General features: G+C 37.7%; 1 protein-coding gene and 1 non-coding gene across 2 annotated transcripts; one reads left to right on the forward strand and one right to left on the reverse strand.

Annotated features, from left to right (window-relative positions):
• Positions 1 to 265: 265 nt before the first annotated feature.
• Positions 266 to 372, forward strand: LOC122724275. Its single transcript, XR_006351539.1, has one exon. It is a non-coding gene; the product is annotated as a small nucleolar RNA R71 (small nucleolar RNA).
• A 21,632-nt stretch (positions 373 to 22,004) lies between these two features.
• Positions 22,005 to 23,076, reverse strand: LOC110619593 (probable acetyltransferase NATA1-like). Its single transcript, XM_021763103.2, has one exon. It carries the CDS (start codon positions 23,017 to 23,019, stop codon positions 22,324 to 22,326), a length of 696 nt encoding a protein of 231 aa, XP_021618795.1. The 5' UTR covers positions 23,020 to 23,076; the 3' UTR covers positions 22,005 to 22,323.
• Positions 23,077 to 25,887: the final 2,811 nt, after the last annotated feature.

A 25,887-nucleotide genomic window follows, 5' to 3' on the forward strand; every position in this document is an offset into this window, starting at 1 on the left:
TGAGCCTGACCTAAAACCAAACTACGGACAACATATTAAATAAAAAATTTGTGAAGCTAAGGAAGATGTACTTACCTCATTAACTCTCCTTGGCAGTTCTCTTTGATCTTCATATTGCTTGGATGCAGTTGCCATTGTTGAAATTAACTCTCTAATTGCTTGAGGTGTTTTATCTTCAATTGAACCTCCACATGCTGCATCAATGAATTTTCTTTTGGATGACAGTAAACCTCTATAAAAATGTTCAATAAGGGTTTTATTAGAGATTTCATGTTGAGGGCAGCTTGTGCACAATCAATTGAATCTTTTCCAATATTCATATAACTCTTCATAATCTTTTTGCTTGATGCAATTGATCTCTCTTTTGATGCTAATAACTTTTGAGGTTGGAAAGTATTTGCTCAAGAAGGCTCTCACCATCCCTTCCCATGAAGTGATGGATTCAGGTGGTAAATAGAACAATCAATCTTTGGCAAAATCATCAAGAGAAAAGGGAAAGACTCTTAATTTAACATGCTCTTTAGAAATACCTAGAGGCCTCATTATTGAGCACACAATGTGAAATTCTTTAAGGTGCTTGTGTGGATCTTCATTCTCCAAATCTCTGAATTTTGAAAGTAGGTGAATTAATCCGGTTTTAAGCTCAAAAGGGGCTGTCAAGGGTGGGTAAGTGATGCACCATAGTGCTCGATCATCCATGGGTGCTGCTAGTTCGCGAAGAGTCCTTTCTTGTACCATTGGAGCTCTCACCTCAATATTTTCAGCTTCAAATTCAGCAAGGACAATAGTTGGTTCAAGAGCAGCAGTTGCTGCATTTTCTGCCTCTTCAGGTGCTGCTGTGACTGTCTTTATTGCAGCTGATTCAGATGCTGTTTGGGGGGCTGATTCTGGCATTTTTTTGGCAAAAATTTCTGGTTTTTGGGTTGGTTTGGGTGTAGTAGCCTGTGTATCAATTATAGATGAATTTGTCACCTCTGTAGTAGATTGTGCAGTGTTTTGTGCAGCAGAGACAACAACTGGTTCTATTTCTTGGGACAACAGGTTTGACAACAGATTCAGCTTTGAATTCAGCAGTAGGTGGCACATATTGTTCTGTTTCTTGGACAACAGTCTTGACAGTAGGGGCAGAAGATGATTCTTAAGCAGCATTGGTCTGAATGTGTTGTGCAACAAATTGAATTGCAGCTTCCAAGTTGGTGGCTTTTGTTGATGAAGACTGTTTTGAGGCTTGGTTCCTCGGATTGTCTTGTCTTGATGTGCACTCAATTTCTGGATCGTAGAGTAGATTTTCTTTACATCCAGCCCTGGTCATGAGAGAAAAATAAGTTAGTTAAATCAAGTCCCCGGCAACGGCGCAAATTTTTGACTGTGCGGTAAAGAAAAAACCAGGGTTGCCCATTCTACGCCCCTGACATTATGGATATATTATGATATGTTTAAGAGGAAGTCTTAAGGAGCACCTGTCGTGGGCCGGGCACTATTGAAATTTGTAGAGGGTTACTGGTGACAAGTCCATCTTGATATGTATTGTTTGTGTTGTGACGTATTTCATTCGATCATATATTTATTAAACTATTTTTATGTTCTGCTCACTAGGCTCTTGTAACTTATCCCTTTCCCCTAACCCCAGATTTGCAGGATCAAAGATAGCTCGGAGAAGTCGGCATAGTTGTTGGTACAGTCTAATGTAATAGTATAGATATGGACATGTATTATTTTATGGTTTTAGAAGTGTGCTTTGCCCTAGTTTTTTCCTTGTAATCCCTATTTACATGATCCTTATGTAAAAGTTTTAAGTATATGTTATGTTTGAATCAAGCTTGAGGCATGTAAGTTAACCATACTGGAGCATTTGATGAGGGCTATGTTTGAGAGGAAGTCTTGAGGAGCACCCGTCGTGGGCCGGGCACTATTTGAATTTGTAAAGGGTTACTGGTGACAAGTCCATCTTGATATGTATTGTTTGTGTTGTGACGCATTTCATTCGATCATATGTTTATTAAACTGTTTTTATGTTCTGCTCACTAGGCTCTTGTAACTTATCCCTTTCCTCTAACCCCAGATTTGTAGGATCAAAGATAGCTCGGGGAAGTCGGTATAGTTGCTGGTACAGTCTAATGTAATAGTATAGATATGAACATATATTATTTTATGGTTTTAGAAGTATGCTTTGCCCTAGTTTTGTCCTTGTAATCCCTATTTACATGATCCTTATGTAAAAGTTTTAAGTATATGTTATGTTTGAATCAAGCTTGAGGCATGTAAGTTAACCATACTGGAGCATTTGATGAGGGCTTTAGTATGGGATTTATGTTTTTAGTTTATGATGCATGCACAAGTTGAGCCTTGATTCATGAGATGTTCATATTTTTGTTATCGTATTATCATGTATGGGATTTTATCAGGTGTAACAAGATGTATAGTAGGATCGCTACAGGCTCCAGCGACCTTAAGTCGATCTGAACCCTAGCGCCGGTAGCGGTCTGATTTCCGGATCGTTACAAAGGGGGTATGGGAAAGTTTACGATTTGAAGAAATCTTTGTATAGTTCGAAGCAGAGTCCCCGTGCATGGTTTGGCAAGTTCAGTGAAGTTGCTCAAAAATTTGGATTGAAAAAAAAAGCAAGTGTGACTATTCAGTCTTCTATAGAAATTCAGATACTGGTATTATTCTCCTTGTTGTATTGTTGATGATATTGTCATCACAGGGAATAACAGTACAGGGATCTTTTCTCTCAAAAACTACTTGCATGCAGTTTTCATACCAAAGACTTGGGTCAGCTTAAGTATTTCTTAGGAGTCAAAGTCTTGAGGAGTAAAAAGGAAATTTCCTGTTTCAAAGGAAGTATATCCTTGACTTACTTGCAGAAACTGGGAAGATGGGAGTTAAACCACGTAGCACACTAATGATTCCTAATATATATCTTACAAAAGATAATAGAGACCCTTATGATGATCCAGAGAGGTACAGAAGGTTGGTTGGAAAGTTGAACTACCTTATGGTGATGACTCGGCCAGATATTGCTTTTGCAGTAAGCGTTGTAAGCTAGTTCATGTCTGCACCTACGGTGAAACATTGAGTCGCTCTAGAACAAATTCTATATTATCTAAAAGGGACTCCTGCACTCGGTATACTCTACAGAGATTATGAGCATACTGCACTTGAGTGTTTTTCTGATACTGACTGAGCGGGATCCAAAAGTGATAGAAGATCGACTACAGGCCACTGTGAATTTGTTGGAGGAAGCCTAGTGTCTTAAAAAAGTAAGAAGCAAAATGTGGTATTTAGATCCAATGCTGAGTCAGAATACAGGGCCATGGCTCAATCCACTTGTGAGATTTTGTGGATAAATCATCTACTGAAGGGAGTTGGTATGGATGTTGCGTCACCCGCAAAATTTTGGTGTGATAATCAGGCTGCTCTTCACATTGTTTTCAATCCAGTATTCCATGAATGGACTAAGCATATTGAAGTTGATTGTCATTTCATCTGTGAGAAGATTAAAAAAAAATTAATCTCCACCAGTTATGTGAAGATAGGAGAGTAACTGGATGATCTACTCACCAAATCTTTAAATAGGCCTCAAATAGAATATCTTTCTAACAAGTTGGGCATAATAAATATCTATGATCCAACTTGAGGGGGAGTGTTAGAGTGTGAATATAATCTGTACATATTATAGAAGATTACATAATTATAGGCTAATTGATTGATAGATGATTATTAGGAGTTGTCTTAACAAAGTCTTGTAATCTGTACATATACCTATTTACTTCAATGGAGAGAAATATACTGAAATTGCCCAATTATTTTTTGCCTTATTATAATTATCTAATAGTTTCTTTTGAATATCCCGCAAATATACATTTATTTGACTTAGCTCCCAGCTTATTAGCTACCAGATGCTTCACATAAGCATCATATCCCCAAATCTTAATATGTGATAAGACTGGCCTTTTGTTAGTTCATATTTCATATGAGGTCTTATCAACAAATTTAGAAGAAACTTTATTAAGAAGGTATATTACAGTTTGCAAGACATATCCCTAAAAAGATAGAGGTAAGTTTGCAAGACTCATTATGGACTGTATTATATCTAATAAAGTATGGCTTCTCCTTTGTGAAACTCCATTGTATTGTAGTGTTCCATGTGTTGTAGTGTTCCATTATAAGAGAATCTTATTCTTTGTTAGATAATCATGCAACTCGTGAGAGTATTCACCACCTCGATCAGATCCGAGTAATTTAATACTTTTGTCAGTTTATTTCTCCAATTTAGAATTCTTTCAACTTTTCAAAAGATTCAAATTTATATTTATTAAATACACATAACCATATCTAGTATAGTAATCAATGAATGTAATGAAATACGAGTATCCACCTATGGCTTGAGTAGTCATTGGTCCACATACATTTGTATGTATGAGATCCAATGATTCTTGTGATCTTTCACCTTTTTTTAAAAAAATGTTTTGGCCATTTTACCCATTAAATAAACTTCACAGGTTTCATATAATTCACAATAAAAAAGGATCAAGATATTATTTTTTATGTAACTTTGTGATTTTTGTCTCATTTATGTGACCAAGTTTACAATGCCAAAGATAAGATAGAAATTGATTATCTAATTAAAATCTCTTGTTATTTATATTGAGAGTAGGCTTTTCAGAAAAAATATTATATAAACCATCTATATAAATTCTAGTTTTATAATAAGCTCCTTTATTATAAAAAGATCAAGTATTGTTCTCAATAATAAACTTGAATTCATTATTCAAGACTCAAAAAATAAAATTAAAAATAATATTTCTGCAAAGTACTAAAACATAATAATAAGTATTCAATTCTAATACTAAGTCATAAGGTAAAGGTAGATAATAAATTTCTACAACTAATGCAGCAACTCTTGCTCTACTTGCCACTCGTAAGTCTATCTCTCATTTCCTCAATCATAAAAATACCTAAAACAAAAACTTTGTTTTTCTTAAGAGTTTTTAACAGTTACAAACATATTCATCAACTCAAGTAGGGTAGCATCTAGTTTGTTCATGTTAAAATTCATAATAAACTGAGCAAAACTAGATGAAAAAGATTGCAAGACCAACTCAACATAAGACTCATGATCTGTGACAAAACCTGATTGGGCCAATTTCTCTATGAATCCAATCATCTTCAGACCATAGGCATGGACTGAAGAGCCTTTTGTCATCTTGCAGCTGAACAATTCTTGAGGTCTCATACTTCTCAGTCCTACCTTGAAAGTTAAACAACTCTTTGAGATGAAAGATTATGGTGCGAGTGTCTATGTTCTCATATTGCTTCTGAAGCTCAGGACTCATGCTAACTAACATCACACATGTAGCTTGCTCATCGTGATCAATATAACGAATGTACATATTTTTAACAACATCGCTAGCCTTCACATCAGGAGCACTAAATGCGTCTTGATCGAGAACATACAACCTCTTTTGCGAATAATTCTCAAACTGTGTAGCAGTCCAAGAAGTTCAATTTAGTTAATTTGTTAGCATCAAGTATACTACGCAGGGATAGATAATTACTCATGGTGGAATTAGATTCTATTAATGCAGAGATATTTAATTATTAGTCTTATATATTTTCTTAATTATTAGATAATGTCTTTAATATTTAATTAGTCTTTCACTATTTTATTCAAATTAATAGCCCTATCTATTAATTCGAGAATTCAGCGGTAGATCTCCTAGTAGGTTATGATCCAATTTAATTTAAATAATCTTGGGTTTGCCCAACAAATTATTATAAATTAAATTAGGCAGATAATATAAATTATCAATCACATTTCTATGCGACTTCTAGATTAGTTAGGTGACAACTCTTTATGTTTTATCATATCATATATGTTATATTTAACTCTTAACCTAAACTTACATGATCATGAGTTTGTCTATACAAATCAAGTAATTTAGTCAAGTAGAACTATTGTTCAAAAATATCAAATATTTCATAGTATTAAATATATTTAGGTGAAATTAACTTTGTGTTTGCCCAACAAGTTAATAAAAACCGAACTCTAATTTTATACTGTAACAATGGGGTAAGTCATCATATTCTTAGTATGTAATTAAATTTTAATTAGAAATTTTAATCATAATATTTCTATTAAAGTCTCATGCATAGACATTGTTGTCGTATAATATACATATCATATATATAAACATACACACTCATAACATGCCATTCTAAAGATGATTAAAAACAATTCCCCTGATAAGTGACAGTTTCTTTAATTTTCAGAAGTTAAAAGGCTCCATCAATGGAACACATCCAATACTCCATGTTTCAACGGCTCTCTTTTTTCTTGAATTTATAAAAATTAATCCTATCTACATATTCTAATTACATAACATTACATATCTTAAAAAAAAAAATCTTGAATTACATTCAAGAGAATTTAAATGGGGTGAGAATTTTACAAGACAAAATAAGAAGAAAATGCATAACACGCATGCCCTATTTAAAAATTATTAAAATGATCTAATCATTCATCCATACACATTAAATTTTTTAAAATTTGTCCATAACCATCCAACATCCAAATAAATCATAATAAATACATATAAAATTAACCATTAATTTTATAATATATTTATTATTGATTTTGTATACTAAAATTAAAAATTAAACAATTTAATATTTTAATTTTAGTGTGAATGAAAAAATAATTTAAAAATAAAATAATTTTATTCAATACTCTAATCATATTAAAAAAAATAATTTTAAGAGTAAATTATAAAATTAAATTTAATGTCATTAATTTTTAAAATTAATTTAATAAATAAAATAATTTTATTTATATTTTTAATTAAATTAGAAAATACACTAAAATTAATTTTAAATTATTGTCAAAATATTTAAATGGTTCAAATTAATAAAAACTATTTAAAATTAAATAGCCATTTAATTTATAGCTACAAAATAATTATTTTCTGCCAAAAGGACTACTTTGAAAATTTTCGAAAACTTTCAGGGACTAATATATAATTTGGCAAAGACTCATCTTCTCCCTCGAGAAATCCTAGCCGCCGCCACTGTTTTCACAGTAGCCAACCGACCAGCCCACTCCCCGTCGCCAGCCTGGATCGCCATCCAAGGCGCAACCATTGTGCGTCCACCAGCCCCTGCAATCCGATGCCGGCAAGCTTTGAAAGTCAAGAAATATTATCTATCAATGTGTAAGATTATCCAAATCAAAAGTTGTTTGACTTTATGTCTTCATCATAAATCTTCAATTTAACATTTAATACATAAAATGAAATGTATATGTAATATTAAATTATATTAAATATTATGTATTAGTTATTAATTTTAAATTTTAAATTTAATTTGTTAATTTTATAACACTTTACACAAAAATTTCATAATTAATGTTAATAAAAAATAAATAAAATATTATCTAATTTAATTTAGAATCATATAACACCTTTCGTATAATTTCTAATATATTCAATTTGTCTCTTTTTATTACTCAAACTAAATAATATGTAAAATAAATTAAAACATAAAAATTTTTATATAAAATTATTTATTTCAAGTTAAAGGATTACTTACACAACCATTACTCAAATAATCTATAAACACATGTTATTTTTCATATGAATTTCTCGGATAAATCAATTCAGTGCACATATTTATAAAATAAATATATATATATTAGTTCTATATATTTTAGATATCTCAACTTATGAAATTAATTATTTTTTATAAGAAAAAAAATAATATAATATGTATCAGTTTTAATTACTTTAATCATTATCTAATCATAATAAGAATATTAACCACGAACATTTGAAAATATTACTTAAATACAGTAGCAATTTTATAATTATAACTATATTATAATTTTATTTACACAGTCGTATAATTTCGTAAATTTTATATTTATTCAAAATTCAATTAAATTTATATTAATTATAAAATATATTTAAATATTTAAAATATATAAAAAATAATATCTAATTACAATTAAAAGATTTCTATCTTTATATTTAATAATGTTCTATGTAAATAACTGCAGTATCTCTCTTTCTCTTCTCATCAATGTCCAATTCTTTGTTTCCTTCGTTTGAGAGAGATTTTCTGCTACAACTTTGATTCATTACTTGCTTTTCTTCCATGCATACTTTCACTATAACTAGTGTAATACCCGGCTAGACTCCGATATCGGAATTCCTACCGTCCGGTGGAATCTCGGATGTCGGAGACCTCTAGAAGGGTAAAACCATGTTTTCATAAAATGTTTTAATGTGTTTTATGGTTTTAAGCAAGTTGGAATTGAGTTTTTGCATGAAAATGATCTTGGAGGAAAACCCAGGTTCGGCCGCCGAACATGCATGCATTTCGGGTGTGCCTTAGGCCCCCGAAGGCATAAGTGAGGGAAGCCCAGGTTCGGCCGCCGAACATGGCATGCATGCGGAGGCACATTCGGCCCCCGAACGTGGCCTGGCCAGCCACTATAAAAGGGTCTCTTAGCCGAAAACGGGCGAGCTTTTTCCTCGTCGTCGGCCAAGGTGAGTTCTCCGCCATCCTTCACCGATCTTGAGTCCTTTCCTTCAAATCTTTCACGATTTTCATTAGTTTTACCTTTGTTTTGAAGATTTTGAGCATTTGAGCAAGTTTTGGAGCTTTGAGGTTCAAGAACCCAAATCTCTCCCAACTCCGAGTTTAGGTCGTCTCTCCCTCGATCTTTAAGAGGTAAGGGCCGATCTTGAATCCTTTTCATGTTTTAAACAAGTTTTAAGTAAGATCTATGGGGTAGAATGCATGTTTAGCTTATGTTTAGGTTTATGGGTTTTTGATGAGTTTTGAACAATGTGGCTTGCAAATGCTTGTGTTTGTGTGTTGTAGTTGGGGTTTAAGTTAGTTGAGACCCCTAGGGGCTTGTATGCATGTTTTGGTTGAGCTAAATGCATGATGGTAGGAGTTTGAGGCATTTGTGCATGTTTGAACCAAGTTTCTGCCCGTTGGGAGAAACCAGGTTCGGCAGCCGAAAGGACTTTCGGCCGCCGAACCCTCTTGTGGAGGCAACATTCGGCTGCCGAAGCTTGCCCCGAAAGGAGACTTTCGTCTCTGTCTGGGAGTTTCGGCCGCCGAAAGTGCTGCTGAACATGCATGAGTTTCGCCTCTGTCTGGGAGTTTCGGCCGCCGAAGGTGCCGCCGAACCTACCTGACTTTCGGCTCTGGAGGGACTTTCGGCCGCCGAACCTGCCGCCGAAAGTGCCCTGACTAGCCTTCCTTTGCATGTTTTTGCATGATTGTTTTGAGATGTTTTAGGGGGCTTTTGGGGGATGTTTTTAGAGTTATGTTCTAGTTGTTTGGTCCCTCATTTGAGTCCACCTGTGTAGGTTTGGACCCGAGGAACCGAGGACCCCAGCAGTGAGTCAGCTGCTTCAGTCATTGTCAAGAGCTAGCCAGAGGTGAGTAGAATAAACCCTTACGATTTAAAGCAAATAAATTATAAAGTTTTGAGCATGTTCATGCATCATGAATGCCATGTAATGATTTTAGTTTGTTTGCATTAGAATCCACGAATATGTTGCATTGCACTTATGATGTTGATGTGGATTGGTTATTGGATGATCCCTTAGTCCTCATATGATGTGATGATGTTACGGCATGATATGGTATGGAAGTCCAGGTTGTACCCATTCTACGTCCCTGGCACGATGTAAGAGAAAGTCCAGGTTGTACCCATTCTACGTCCCTGGCACCTTGGAATGTTATGTTATGTTATGTAAGAGAAAGACCGGTTGACCCATTCTACGTCCTGACACTTTGGATTATGTAGAGGACTATTGGTGACAATACCATCCTTGATGTGATTTGTCTGTGATGTGTTGCATTCCATTATGGCATATGATTTATATGTTTTTATTATTCTGCTCACTGGGCTCTAGTAGCTCACCCCTCTCCCTAATCCCCCAGGTTTGCAGGTACGGGCTAGGCAGAGAAGTCAAGATGAATGAAGTCATGTATATGTAATAGTTAGAATGTGGACATGATAAATTGTAAAATGATGTAAAGTTGAATAGTCATGTTATGTATAATGATATTGAGGATTAGAAGTTGTGCTTGACCCTATTGGTATTGTTATCCCTTTTATACATGATCTTAGATATGTCATGATGCTAATGTAAACCAACTCAACACAGGTTATGTCTCCCATTGGGGAAATGATGAAATCCCACAGAGGGATTAATGTTTATGTATATGCTATGTATAGTGCATGCACAGGTTGAGTTTGGTGTGTGATGAAAAGAAAAGTTTTAATTTTTATGTATGTTTGTTGATCATGTATGGGATTAAACAGGTTTACAGGTTATATGTAAGGCTTGCTACGGGTCCCGGCGGCCTTAAGTCGATCTGGATCCTAGCGCCGGTAGCGGTCCGATTTTTGGGTCGTTACAGAGTGGTATCAGAGCCTGGGCCTCATGAGTACGGTGTGCTGAGCGAGGACGCTCAGGCCTTATGGGGGGTAGAAGCCCTATGAGGTGGATTGAAAGTATCCCACATCGGAAAGAGGTAAGAAGGGGGGAAGGGGGAAGCCTTATAAGGGCAAGCCCCAAGAGACCACAGTAGACGCGTTTTGGGAAGAAAGGGTATCAAATCCCTTGACCCAAGAACAAAACCGTGAGGGGAAGGCTGGGCCAAGGCCCTCGAACCCAAAGCGGACAATATCTACTGTTTTGAGCCCAGAGGATGTTGCAATTAGTGGTATCAGAGCCCTAGGTTCATATGATCGGACCTAGAGTGATGGGCTCATAGATGTTATAGAAGGTCAAGCACAATAGGAAGATCATGTCCACTAGGATAGGATGTGGAGTCCTGTCTTGCATGATGATGTGAAATGCCATGACTATATGCATGTGTATTAATGATATGCTATGATATGTGATGTATGCGATGAGGGTTCATGTGTGCCCACATGAACCATATGATGCTAATGTTTGCTTGTTATGTGCTGTTTTCAGAAAATAGGATGAGAGGAACTCGTCGATCTGCACGATTGGTTGGAGTACCACCTGAGGATGAGGGCACAAGCGCCCGTCCTCCAGCATTGCCTAGGGCAATGTCTAGTAGGTCTGGCAGAGAAAGAGCAGTAAGAGACCCCAGAAGGTCTTTGGATCTGGGTAGAAGCAGATCAGTGAGGGGAATGGTTCAGGGAGGAATGTCAGAGGATATGGGGGATGGGATGGATGTGGACCAGAGGAAGGATGGCAGTCTGGGAGTTAGCATGTCAGAAGAAGGTATGGGAGAGTCCCAAGGAGGCACTCAGGCCTCGGGATTTGTTCAGCCACCCCACTACCCACACTTCTCACAACATCCCGGGTATTCGATGGGAGGTACATCGGATTACCATAGCTTTAACCCTTACCCCACACAGATGCCATACCCACCTTACTATCCACCATACTCACAGTACCCAATGTATCCACCTCCACCCTACTATCCAAATCCAACAAACCCTCCCTCAGGGGATGCTGCACCACCTCCTCCACCAACAGAACCCACAATTCCAGAAAACCCAGTACCTAAGCCTAGCTCATCTGGAGGTAGCAAGGTCAAGATGACCGACTACATGAAGCTGGGTGCTCCCCAATATGAAAAAGGGGATGACCCGTTTGTGTATCTTGAGAGGGTCAGGGTGATCACAGATGAGATTGGGGCCGATGATAGTAGAGCCATTCAGATGGCTGGGTTCACGCTTAAGTGCAAGAAGGCACGAGAGTGGTTTAAGAATTATGTGAACCCGAGGGTGGACAGCATGTCTTGGGAAGAGTTTGCAAACGAGTTTGCAGGATGGGCTTTTCCCGATAGTTCAAGGGAGCTGAAGATGATAGAGTTTGAACAGTTGAGGCAGACTGATGATATGAGTGTGGATGAGGTCACAGACAGATTCTTGGAGCTGTTGCCGTTTGCAGGGCAAAATCTTGACTCAGACCAGAAAAGGTCAAGGAGGTATATCATGAAACTCCACTCCAGATATTCCTCCTTGATCCAGTCAGCGGATAGGGAGAGCTTCCATGCCATAGTGGATATGGCTCGGAAAATGGAGGCCAGTGCCATCATTCAAGGGACAGTTAAGCAATCAGTGGCACAGTCTTCGGGTTCCAAGACCCCGGGTGGGGGAAGGCTAGATCCCTCATCCTTGAGTGCAGCAGCTTCAGACAGCAAAAAGTGGAGTAACACCACGAGGAAGCCCAAGAAGAATAAGTTCTGGAACAAAGTCAAGTCCAGTCTGGGACTAGGGAGTGGCTCAAGCTCTGGTGCGGATAATGCAGTTTGTGCAAGATGTGGTGAGCCACACAAGGGAGTATGTCGGTTTGGGACTACGGCATGTTACAGATGTGGTCAAGAGGGGCATATGTCTCGAGAATGTCCAAGAGCAGCCCCAATGGCACAGTCCCAGCAGACAGCTTCGGGTAGTGTAGCGCAGCCAGCAGCTCCAGCCATGACTCAGGCCAGTGGCAGAGGCAGAGGGAGAGGGGCAGCCTCTTCTTCAGCAGGTTTCAGAGGTGAAGGTCCATCAGCTCCAGCACGGATCTTCACAATGACACAGCAGGAGGCAGATGCATCTAACACCGTGGTGGCAGGTAACTTAGTCATTGGTTGTTTAGATGTGTATGCCTTGATGGACCCTGGTGCATCTCATTCTTTTATTGCTCCGAGAGCCGTCCAGAGGTTGGGGTTGATGATCTCTGAGTTAGAGTGTCCCCTCTGGGTCAGTGGACCCAAGTGTGATCCATCAGTGGCAGAGTCAGTCTGCCAGTGCAGTCCAGTCTTTGTTGAGGGAAGATGCCTTTCCGCCGACCTTGTGGTTTTAGACTTGACAGATTTTGACGTCATTCTAGGGATGGACTGGTTATCTACCCATGGTGCTACCTTGGACTGCAGGGACAAGGTAGTCAGGTTCAGAGGTCAGGATGGGTCAAAGGTTGTCTTCAGGGGAGACAGGAGGGGTACACCTAGAGGTCTGGTATCAGCTCTTCAGGCTCGTAGGTTGCTTAGGAAAGGATGTCAGGGGTATTTGGCTCATGTGAGAGAGCTTAGCAGTCAGGTTAGAGAGCCCGCCTCGGTGCCAGTGGTTAGAGAGTTTCTAGACGTGTTCCCAGACGAGCTGCCAGGTTTACCACCTACTAGGGAGATAGAGTTCGAGATAGAATTGATGCCTGGAACCCGACCGATCTCTATCCCTCCCTACAGGATGGCACCAGCAGAATTAAAAGAGTTGAAGGAGCAGTTGCAGGAGTTGGTAGACAAGGGTTTCATCCGACCGAGTACCTCACCCTGGGGTGCTCCAGTTCTGTTTGTGAGAAAGAAGGATGGATCCCTTAGACTTTGTATCGACTACAGGCAGTTGAACAAAGTCACTACCAAGAACAAATACCCATTGCCAAGGATTAACGATCTATTCGACCAGCTAGCAGGAGCGGGTTGTTTCTCCAAAATAGATCTGAGATCTGGGTATCATCAGCTGAGGATTAGAGAAGAAGATGTGCCAAAGACAGCTTTCAGGACCAGATATGGGCATTTTGAGTTCCTTGTGATGCCGTTCGGGTTAACCAACGCCCCTGCAGCATTCATGGACCTCATGAACAGAGTGTTTAGCCAGTACCTGGATCACTTCGTTATTGTCTTCATAGATGATATCTTAGTGTATTCCAGGAATGCAGAGGAGCATGCCCGTCATCTGAGGTTGGTTCTGCAGACCTTGAGGGAACATGGCTTGTATGCCAAGTTCTCCAAGTGTGAGTTCTGGCTGAGGAGCATTTCATTCTTGGGGCATGTTGTATCGGAAAATGGAATAGAGGTAGACCCCAAGAAGATAGAAGCTGTGGCTAATTGGCCTAGACCCACTTCAGTGTCAGAAATCAGAAGTTTCTTGGGTTTGGCAGGTTACTACAGGAGGTTCGTTCAAGACTTCTCAAAAATTGCAGCTCCTCTGACCAGACTAACCAGGAAAAATCAGAAGTTTGCGTGGACTGACCAGTGCGAAGAAAGTTTTGAAGAGCTTAAGAAGAGGTTGACTTCAGCACCAGTGTTAGCTCTGCCATCTAGTGATGAGGACTTTACAGTCTTCTGTGATGCGTCCCGTGTGGGACTGGGTTGTGTGTTAATGCAGAATGAAAGGGTGATTGCTTATGCTTCTAGACAGCTAAAGAAGCACGAGTTGAATTACCCCACGCATGACCTGGAAATGGCAGCAGTAATCTTTGCACTCAAGATGTGGAGGCACTACCTCTATGGGGTAAAATGTGAGATCTTCACAGATCATAAAAGCCTGCAGTACATCCTGAGTCAAAGAGATTTGAACTTGAGACAGAGGAGGTGGGTAGAGCTGCTGAGTGACTATGATTGCAAGATTCAGTATCATCCGGGTAAGGCGAATGTTGTGGCAGACGCCCTAAGCCGGAAGTCACTAGGCAGTCTATCCCACATCACGGCTGAGAGGAGACCAGTGGTGAAGGAGTTTTACAAGCTCATTAAGGAAGGTCTACAGTTGGAGTTGTCTGGTACAGGTGCTTTAGTGGCCCAGATGAGAGTGATACATGTGTTTCTGGAGCAGGTGGCTCAGAAACAGCATGAGGACCCGGAGTTAGTGAAGATTGCCAGGACTGTTCAGTCAGGCAAGGACAGTGAGTTCAGATTTGACAGCAAGGGGATCTACCGCTATGGGAGTCGACTTTGTGTACCAGATAACATAGGACTGAAGGGAGACATTATGAGAGAGGCTCATAATGCAAGATACAACGTTCACCCCGGAGCCACCAAAATGTACCAAGATCTGAAGAAAGTTTATTGGTGGCCAGCTATGAAGAGAGAAGTGGCACAGTTCGTGTCAGCCTGCGAAGTGTGTCAGAGGGTGAAGCTGGAACATCAGAAGCCGGCTGGAATGCTTAACCCGCTACCTATTCCAGAGTGGAAATGGGAGAATATAGCTATGGACTTCGTAGTAGGGTTACCGGCAGCGTCCAACAGAGTGGACTCCATATGGGTGATTGTGGACAGACTCACCAAATCTGCTCACTTCATCCCTGTCAGGAGTGGCTATTCTGTGGACAAGTTGGCACAGGTGTATGTAGATGAGATCGTCAGGCTGCATGGGGTTCCTGTTTCAATAGTGTCTGATAGAGGGCCCCAGTTCAGCTCCAGGTTTTGGCGGAGTCTGCAGAATGCCATGGGTACTAGGTTGGATTTCAGTACTGCCTTCCACCCCCAGACTGACGGACAGTCAGAGAGGACCATCCAAACTATAGAGGATATGCTCAGAATGTGTGTGCTGGACTTTGGCGGTTCTTGGAGGCAGCATCTACCTTTGGTGGAGTTTGCCTACAATAACAGCCATCATGCTAGCATCGGGATGGCTCCATATGAAGCTTTTTATGGAAGGAAGTGCAGGTCACCTGTTTGCTGGGAGGAAGTTGGAGAGAAGGCCTTGGCAGGGCCTGAGCTAGTAGAGATCACCAGCAGGGTGGTACCCATAATCAGAGAAAGGATCAAGACTGTAATACCCGGCTAAATCCGGCAGCGGAATTCCTATCGTCCGATGGAGTTCAGGGATGTTAGAGATTCTAGACGGGTAGAGTGAAGGTTTTCTAAAAGATTTTTAAGAATGATTGTTTTAAGTATTTTGAAGGATTTAACTCTAATAGGATTGAGATTTTGAAGAGAAAAGGTTATGGGGACAAAGGCCAGGTTCGGCCGCCGAAGGTAACTTCGGCCGCCGAAAGTGCTCAATGTTCGGCCTCCGAAGGTAAGTTCGGCCGCCGAACGTTGCATGGTTTTGCATGCGATTCGGCAGCCGAAGCTGAGTTGCTTGGCCAGCCATTGTGCAACCCTTAGTCAGCATTTTGGACAGGTGTTATCACCAGATCATGTCCAGAAGTTTGGCCACGTTTCCCTTGACTCATCTGCAAGCTTTTAATCAGCTGAAGCAGAGGGTTGATCGTGTAGAAGTGGTTTTGAGAGGAAAGAAGAGTTGTGAGGGTTTGAAGCTTTGGAGGAGGAGTTGCTGAGTTTGGTTGTTCCTCTTCTGATTTCAGGAGGTAAGGGAAGTCTTTAAGTTTGTTTTAATGGTTTTTAACAGCTTTTTAAAGAGGTTATGGGAGTTTATGTAGAGTTGCATGCTTAGGTTAGTTTTGATGAGTTTATGGAGAAGTTTGATTATGTGTTATGCTTGTTGTTTTGTTGGGGTTAATAGGTAGTTTTGGACCCCTTTGTGCATATACCAGATTATATGTGAGTTGAGAGTGAGTTATGCATGTTAGAGAAGAGGAGAGGTTGAAGGAAGGAAGTTGCTGGTGAAGCTGAGTTCTTGAAGAACTCAGGTTCGGCAGCCGAAGAAGCATTCGGCCGCCGAACCCCTTGCATGGTGGCTTAGGCTGCCACAGCTTGCCCCGAGTGTTTTTAGAGGTTCGGCTCTGTTTGGGGGATTCGGCCGCCGAAGGTTAGAGACTTTCGTCTCTGGAATGTGTTGTGGCCCCCGAACCTTGCCCCCGAAAGGGTTCGGCCGCCGAAAGAGGAGATTCGGCCGCCGAAGGTGCTTGAGTTTCGGCTCTGTTCAGGACATTCGGCCGCCGAACCTGCCGCCGAATGTGTTCTGTCCAGCCTTCTTTTGCATGCTTTGTGTGATTGTTTTCAGAGGTTCAGAGGGATTATGGGGGATTGTTTAAGAGTTAATAAGAGTATGCTTGACACCTCATTCGAGTCCATTTGTGTAGGATTGGACCCGACAGTTCAGGGAGGTCGTCAGGATTAGCAATTGCAGAATCAGTCAGGTTTCTGCTTGAGGAGCAGAGGTGAGTAGAACTAAACTTAATCTTTTTATTAAAGAATCAGAATGCTTGTTAGCATAGTTCATGCATCATGGATGCCATGATATGTAATAGGGTGATTGCATTAGAATCACGAAGATGGTGCATTGCATTATACATTGATAGTGAGGATTGGACCAAGGCGACATCAATAGCCCGTCGAGGGAGTTTTGAGGTCATGTCTAATCCAAGATGTGGAATGTTTGAGTTGTGGTGCATTTCATATAAAATGCGTATGAATGAACTGTTTTCTGTGTTTCTACTCACTGGGCTTTAAAAGCTCATCCCTTTCCCTTAATCCCAGTTTTGTAGGTTCAGGGTTAGCTGGGAAGTCAAAAGCATCAGAGTGTTGGCTCCAGTATGCTTGTATAATAGTATAGTGTGGACATGATGTAAATTAAAGAGACATGTGTTACAGATGTAAAAGATAGTCAGTTAATGTGCTTATGGTATAGTGTGTGCTTTGCCTATAGTATGTTTCATCCCTTGTATATGCATGTATCCTGTTTTCAGTTTCTTGATGAGAAATGAGTTAAACCAGGCTTAATAAATGTTGTGTTTCAAAACCCAGTGAAATATAACTGTGAGGGAAGACGGGGTGTAATTCCCTTGACCCAAGACCAGTGCGGAGGGAAGACCAGGTTTGATTCCTGTGACCCATAGAGTAGGCCATTAGAGAAGACCAGGTTTGATTCCTGTGACTCTATGGTAGCCAAGGTTAACTTATGATATGCTGACCCTACAGGGTGGGTTCTATGTTTCAGAGCATAGTGCATGGAGGTTACTTGGTAGAGTATCACTGGTGTAGCCCTGGGGGCTATTTCAGATTGGAATATCTGAGTGGTTTTTAAGGTTAAGTCTGGTAGTTTTTCAGTAAAGGTTTAAACAGCTGGTAGTCCAGTCGGATCATGTATGGGATATTTGGAGTTCAGTTTAGGCTTACTACGGGTCCCGGCGGCCTTAAGCCGATCTGGATCCTAGTGCCGAGCGGTTCGGACCGTTACAGAGAGGTACCGATTCCCGGGGCGTTACAAAGACTGTTGCAAGCAGACAGAAGAGTTATGCAGACATCCGCAGACCGCAAGTAGAGTTTCAAGAGGGGGATCTGGTATTGCTTAAGGTGTCTCCGATGAAAGGAGTGGTTCGTTTTGGGAAGAAAGGTAAACTAGCCCCACGATACATTGGACCCTTTGAAATCTTGCAAAAGATTGGAAATGTGTCGTACAAGCTGGATTTACCTGCTTCAATGGCAAGAATCCATCCGGTTTTCCATGTTTCCATGTTGAGGAAGTTTGTGTCAGATCCGGGCAAGGTTCTTAGTGAGCCTGATGTGGAGATCCAAGAAGATCTCACCTATGTTGAGCAGCCAGTACGGATCATAGACACCCAGATCAGGAAATTGAGAAACAAGGAAATCCTGATGGTGAAAGTCCTGTGGAACCACCACAATGTGGAAGAGTGCACTTGGGAGACACGGGAGTCCATGCTCCAGCAATACCCTTATCTTTTCTGAGGTTGTTCCCTGTGAGTTTTATGTGCTTTGTATGTATGTTATGTGTATGCCATACTATGTGCTAGTTGAGGAACATTCGGGGACGAATGTTCTTAAGGGGGGGAGAATGTAATACCCGGCTAGACTCCGGTATCGGAATTCCTACCGTCCGGTGGAATCTCGGATGTCGGAGACCTCTAGAAGGGTAAAACCATGTTTTCATAAAATGTTTTAATGTGTTTTATGGTTTTAAGCAAGTTGAAATTGAGTTTTTGCATGAAAATGATCTTGGAGGAAAACCCAGGTTCGGCCGCCGAACCTCAAGTTCGGCCGCCGAACATGGCATGCATGTGGAGGCACATTCGGCCCCCGAACGTGGCCTGGCCAGCCACTATAAAAGGGTCCCTTAGCCAAAAACGGGCGAGCTTTTTCCCCGTCGTCGGCCAAGGTGAGTTCTCCGCCATCCCTCACCGATCTTGAGTCCTTTCCTTCAAATCTTTCACGATTTTCATTAGTTTTACCTTTGTTTTGAAGATTTTGAGCAAGTTTTGGAGCTTTGAGGTTCAAGAACCCAAATCTCTCCCAACTCCGAGTTTAGGTCGTCTCTCCCTCGATCTTCAAGAGGTAAGGGCCGATCTTGAATCCTTTTCATGTTTTAAACAAGTTTTAAGTAAGATCTATGGGGTAGAATGCATGTTTAGCTTATGTTTAGGTTTATGGGTTTTTGATGAGTTTTGAACAATGTGGCTTGCAAATGCTTGTGTTTGTGTGTTGTAGTTGGGGTTTAAGTTAGTTGAGACCCCTAGGGGCTTGTATGCATGTTTTGGTTGAGCTAAATGCATGATGGTAGGAGTTTGAGGCATTTGTGCATGTTTGAACCAAGTTTCTGCCCGTTGGGAGAAACCAGGTTCGGCAGCCGAAAGGACTTTCGGCCGCCGAACCCTCTTGTGGAGGCAGCATTCGGCTGCCGAAGCTTGCCCCCGAAAGGAGACTTTCGTCTCTGTCTGGGAGTTTCGGCCGCCGAAAGTGCCGCCGAACATGCATGAGTTTCGCCTCTGTCTGGGAGTTTCGGCCGCCGAAGGTGCCGTCAAACCTGCCTGACTTTCGGCTCTGGAGGGACTTTCGGCCGCCGAACCTGCCGCCGAAAGTGCCCTGACCAGCCTTCCTTTGCATGTTTTTGCATGATTGTTTTGAGATGTTTTAGGGGGCTTTTGGGGGATGTTTTTAGAGTTATGTTCTAGTTGTTTGGTCCCTCATTTGAGTCCACCTGTGTAGGTTTGGACCCGAGGAACTGAGGACCCCAGCAGTGAGTCAGCTGCTTCAGTCATTGTCAAGAGCTAGCCAGAGGTGAGTAGAATAAACCCTTACGATTTAAAGCAAATAAATTATAAAGTTTTGAGCATGTTCATGCATCATGAATGCCATGTAATGATTTTAGGTTGTTTGCATTAGAATCCACGAATATGTTGCATTGCACTTATGATGTTGATGTGGATTAGTTATTGGATGATCCCTTAGTCCTCATATGATGTGATGATGTTACGGCATGATATGGTATGGAAGTCCAGGTTGTACCCATTCTACGTCCCTGGCACGATGTAAGAGAAAGTCCAGGTTGTACTCATTCTACGTCCCTGGCACCTTGGAATGTTATGTTATATTATGTAAGAGAAAGACCGGTTGACCCATTCTACGTCCCGGCACTTTGGATTATGTAGAGGACTATTGATGACAATACCATTCTTGATGTGATTTGTCTGTGATGTGTTGCATTCCATTATGGCATATGATTTATATGTTTTTATTATTCTGCTCACTGGGCTCTAGTAGCTCACCCCTCTCCCTAATCCCCCAGGTTTGCAGGTACGGGCTAGGCAGAGAAGTCAAGATGAATGAAGTCATGTATATGTAATAGTTAGAATGTGGACATGATAAATTGTAAAATGATGTAAAGTTGAATAGTCATGTTATGTATAATGATATTGAGGATTAGAAGTTGTGCTTGACCCTATTGGTGTTATTATCCCTTTTATACATGATCTTAGATATGTTATGATGCTAATGTAAACCAACTCAACACAGGTTATGTCTCCCATTGGGGAAATGATGAAATCCCACAGAGGGATTAATGTTTATGTATATACTATGTATAGTGCATGCACAAGTTGAGTTTGGTGTGTGATGAAAAGAAAAGTTTTAATTTTTATGTATGTTTGTTGATCATGTATGGGATTAAACAAGTTTACAGGTTATATGTAAGGCTTGCTACGGGTCCCGGCGGCCTTCAGTCGATCTGGATCCTAGCGCTGGTAGCGGTCCGATTTTCGGGTCGTTACAACTAGATTCAAGGAACTTGAAAAAATTAATTTAACTTCTTCTGGAGGATCATTACCATGGAGGAATAGAAAAGAAAAGAAACAGAAAAGAGCAAAAGACCATACAATCTCTTTCTGGCACAGCCAAAGCACAGCAGCCACATAAAAAAGGACTTTTGCCCAATTAATTTTTTTTTTTAAAAAATCTTAAATCTGGGTTTGAAATTTTTTTTTTTTCTTTTCAAATCAGAGTATTTTGTCAGAAAATAGATGCAGTAAATATAGTACAAAATTTTTAAAAGAAACGGTTAGGTTGTTAAAATAAATAAAAAAAATAATTAAAAAAAATACTTATATTGTGGTAAGCTCCACATGCACATATATACATAATATAATATATAGTATTAATATATAATCATATATACACTAGCCGCACCGTAAACCTGCATATTATTAAAGTAAAACTTGAAAGATTATATTATTATAGTACAATAGTGAATTTTAATAAAATAATTATTTTATTAATAAAATAAAACTTTATAAATTTAATTGTTTCACATTTTATAGCAGGATTATATTTTTCTCTATCATATTAAAACAAATAATTTAATTTGAGCGTTTATATTTTTTCATTCATTTATCAATATATAAATTTTATAAAAATAATTTATTAATTTATATCAAAATATTTAATACAAGACTATTATAAAATATTTAAATATTAATAAAAGATTAGAGAATTTAAAAGGTTAAAAATTTGAGATTTATTTAGTAAAAAAATATTTAATATAAATTATTATAAAATATTGTAGGAAAAATTACTTTTTAATTCCTGAAATTTAACGTAATTAATATTTATGTCCCTCTATTTTGCCGACCCAACACTTAAGTCACTCATTTTCTTTTCCGTCCAAATTCGTAGTCACTCCTCTTCTTCCTACCATTTCTGCAACTTCTTCTTCTTCTTTCTTCTTTTTTCTTCTTCTTTCTTCTTCTTCCTACCCTTTCTGTAACTTCTTCTTCTTCTTCTTCTTTCTACTCTTTCTACAACTGGAGAGAGAAAAAAAAAAAAAGAATTTCACATTGAGTGAAGGGTATTTTTGGAAAAAATTATCACCTCTCACCTTTGACTTCTTGACCAAACGGTTTAAATGGATGGAAGGACTACGAATTTGAACGGAAAAGAAAGTGAGGGATTTAAGTGTTGGGTCGTCAAAATAGAGGGACAGAAGTGTTAATTATGTTAAACCTCATGAATTAAAAAGTAAATTTCTCAATATTGTAATATAAATTAGCGTTTAAAGAATATAATAGTCAAGGATTTAGAGTTACTTAAAATAAATAAAAAAAAAACTAATAATTTTTTTTTCTATTGAGATTAAATAGTAAATTTGCATAAAAAGAAAATTTGTTTTCGAATTTTATGCCTTCCGCATATTACAGCCATTGTGCCAAATCGCCAACAGAGAAATTTTTATTTATTTTACTCTGCATGAGCAAAAAGCCCAAATTAGTTGCAGAAAACATCTCAGTATCTAAAATCTACAACTTCCTTCGCCAATTTTCATTCAAAAGCCCTACATTACAATATCATTTTAGTTCTCCAGCTTAAATCCAAATGAAACCCCCAGCAACCCTTGACCCTAAACATGGCCTACAAACCTCAAATGGCATCACGATAAGCCTCAAGAGCTTCGCCATTCAACCTGCAAATCCTGCATCCTGTCAAAATATTCGCACCCATCTCCTCATAGAACTTAATAGCATTCACATTCCAATCCAGCACCAACCACTGCACTCTTCCACATCCCATCTTTACCGCCTGCGCAGCCACCGCAGAAAGCAGCATTTTCCCCATGCCTTTCCTTCTGTAACACTCCCTCACGAACAGATCCTGCACGTACAATCCCGGCTTCGCTAGAAACGTCGGATAGGTACGGAAGAAGATGATGTACCCAGCTACCACTACATCATTAGTCCCATTCTTGAATAATTCAGCTTCTGGGTCGATGACAGGAAGGTCGAGTTGGATGATACGCTCAATGGGTGTGAAGTTTGGAGAAGAGATTTTGGGAAGTGGGTTGGATGAAACCTCCAGGAGGAAGACGGTAAAGGACTGAAAAGGTAGGTCGTTGAACAGGGTGGAAGAGAGGGAGGATTCGGTGGCGATGCAGTGATCAGCTAGGCGCTCGAAGATGGCCAGTTGGTGGATCATTTTGTGGATGTGTGGGACATCAGCTGGGGTTGCGAGGCGTATCCTGGAGAAGAGAGGGTGGCCGACGGGAATGAAATCAGAGTCAGGGAGGCCGGCAGGAGCCTCCAGGGCAGGGTTTGCTGGAGGCGGAGCAACGGCTTCCATTTTCGTTGGGCGATGTGGAGAATGGGGACTTTGTGGAAGTAGCAGAAAAGTTTTTGAAGCAGGTGGAAGAAGTTGCGGAGGTAAGTGGCCTGTCCAATTTTTATAAGTCAAGTTTGGTGTAATTTTCTGGATTATCCTCAATTTTTTCTTATTTTCAATTTAATTATTATTAAAACTAATAAATTTTAATAAATTTTTTTATTAAAATCTCCAGAAAATGACATATTTATTACTATAAATTTTGAGATAATTTTTATTGACTATAAAATTAATTTAAATAATAAAATTTATCAGTCATTTCAAAATGTAAATAGTTAAAAATATAAGCGTATATTTATCTTATTACTATAATAAATTGAAACATATCTTCATTATATATATATTATAAATTTTGAGATAATTTTTATTAACTATAAAATTAATTTAAAATAATAAAAATTATCAATCACTTCAAATTGTAAATAATTAAAAATATAAGCGTATTTTTAATAATCGCATAATTATATATTTTCTCACTTATAAATTATAAATCTATATTTAATATTTACAGTTTAATCTAATAGTAAATATATCTGAATAGATTTGAGATCTACTCCTTTCACCCTCAATTCTCAATTAAAAAAAAAATATTAATTTTTACTCAATATATTTATATTAATTTTTACTTAACTTAATATATTTTTTTTTTTCAAAAACGTGTTAACTTTATATGAAATTGAAAAAAATTCTTTAACCCGTTTGAATAATAATAATAATAATAATAAACAACTAAAAGAATCTAACATTTTACAATAAATAAAATTTTAAAATAATTAATATAATTATAAATAATATAACAAACTATGGTTTAGAAATCCAACGCAAAACTTACTATATATAAAATAAAATAACAATGAAATATAGTAAAGAGAGATTTATAATTTAGTCCCTGAGTATTATCATTATTAATAAGTCAATCTCTGTATTTTTAGAAACTTATTAAAACGTCCTTATCTTTTTTCTCCTTTAACAAAATAGTCATTCCGTCTATTTTTGCCGTTAAAAATATAGTAAAAGACTAAATTTTTTCTCCTTCTTCTCCTCTTCCTCCTCCTCCTCCTTCCTTTCCTTCTTCATTAATTCTTCCTTGTTCTTCTGCTTCTTCTTTTTCTCCTCCTTCTTCTTCTTTTGCTTCTTTTTCTTCTTTTTCTTCTTCTTCTCCTTCTTCTTCTTCTTCTTCTTTTTCTTCTTTTTTTCTTCTTTTTTTCTTCTTTTTTTCTTCTTTTTCTTCTTTCTCTTCTTCTTCTTCTTCTTCTTCTTTTTCGGAGAAGGAGAAGAAAAGAAAAGATAGGGACTATTTCGTTGACAAAAAGAAACGATAATAACGTTTTAATATATGTGAGAAAAGATAGAGACTATTTTGTTGACAAAAAGAAAAGATAAGGACGTTTTAATAAATTTCTAAAAATATAGAGATGAACGATTTCGTTGACGGAAAGAAATGATGAGGAAGGACTATTTCGTTGACGGAAAGAAACGATAAGAACGTTTTAATATATATGAGAAAAGATAGGGACTATTTTATTGACGGAAAGAAACGATAAGGACGTTTTAATAGATATGAAAAAAAATAAAAACGTTTTAATAGATTTTTAAAAATATAAGGACTAACTTGTTAATAGTAATAACATCCAAGGACTAAATAAAGGATTTTATTTGAGGGTAAAATTGGATTTTAAAAATTTTCTCTCTCCCCTTTATCTAATTTTAACAGAAAAGAGGACGAAAAGACTATTTTGTTCACGGAAAGAAAACATAAGGTTATTTTAATAGATTTCTAAAAATATAGTGACTGACTTATTAATAATGACAATATTTAGGGACTAAATTATAAATTTTCCTATATTAAAAGCCAGGTGAAATGGTAGTAAAATTTTAAATTTTTTTATTATTTTATAATTTAATTTAAATTTTAAAAATTAATAAAACTATCTAAAATTATAAAGTTTATTTCAATTGTATCAATTTTATAAGTCAATTAGTAAAATTTTATTTGACTGACATGAGAATACCACATGAATTATTTTAGATTTATTTATATAAAAATTTAAAATTTTTGCTATATATAATTTAATTTAAAATTTTAAAAATTGATAAATTTATGTAAAACGGTAAACTTTATTACAAGCTTAAAACTGGAATTGAGGGTGGTGTATTTTGCTGATATGGTAATGCAACATATGTTAATGTTATTATGGCACATAGATGAAAATTATAGATATAAAAAATTTAAAAAATTTTATTATTTTATAATTTAATCTAAATTTTTAAAAATCCGTATAATATAACATATGTTATATTATTTAAATATACTTATTATCATATTAAGTCTGTAAATACGAGTTTAATTATGTTATATGAGAAGTATTTTACTTTATGAAATTTCTATAATTTTTATTTATGATATTATTTTACTTAAATTAAATTTTAAATAAAATTTATAAAATTGGCATCTAAAATTCAATCTCTTCATTTAAAGAATTATCATTGCTAAAATTTATGTCTAATAGACAATAACAAATTAAATTTATTATTATTAAACAAAAGTTTTGTTAAATTTAATAATAATTTAAATTTATTAATCTTGACAAAGGTAATTAACAATACTATCCGATTTATTAAGATGATAATAAAACATTAAATTTAGTAATAATAATAATTAAATATTAAAATAAATTACTAATAAATATATTTAGATATTAAATAATTAAAATAAAGATTATCAATAAATTTATTATTATTATTATTTTTAGCACATAAAGATATTATTGGCACTTTTTATATATGCAATTTTTCACTAAAAGTATTTTACATGTTTTTTGTACTTAT

This window comes from Manihot esculenta, chromosome 7 (genome assembly GCF_001659605.2).
Source record: "Manihot esculenta cultivar AM560-2 chromosome 7, M.esculenta_v8, whole genome shotgun sequence".
NCBI classification, from domain to species: domain Eukaryota; kingdom Viridiplantae; phylum Streptophyta; class Magnoliopsida; order Malpighiales; family Euphorbiaceae; genus Manihot; species Manihot esculenta.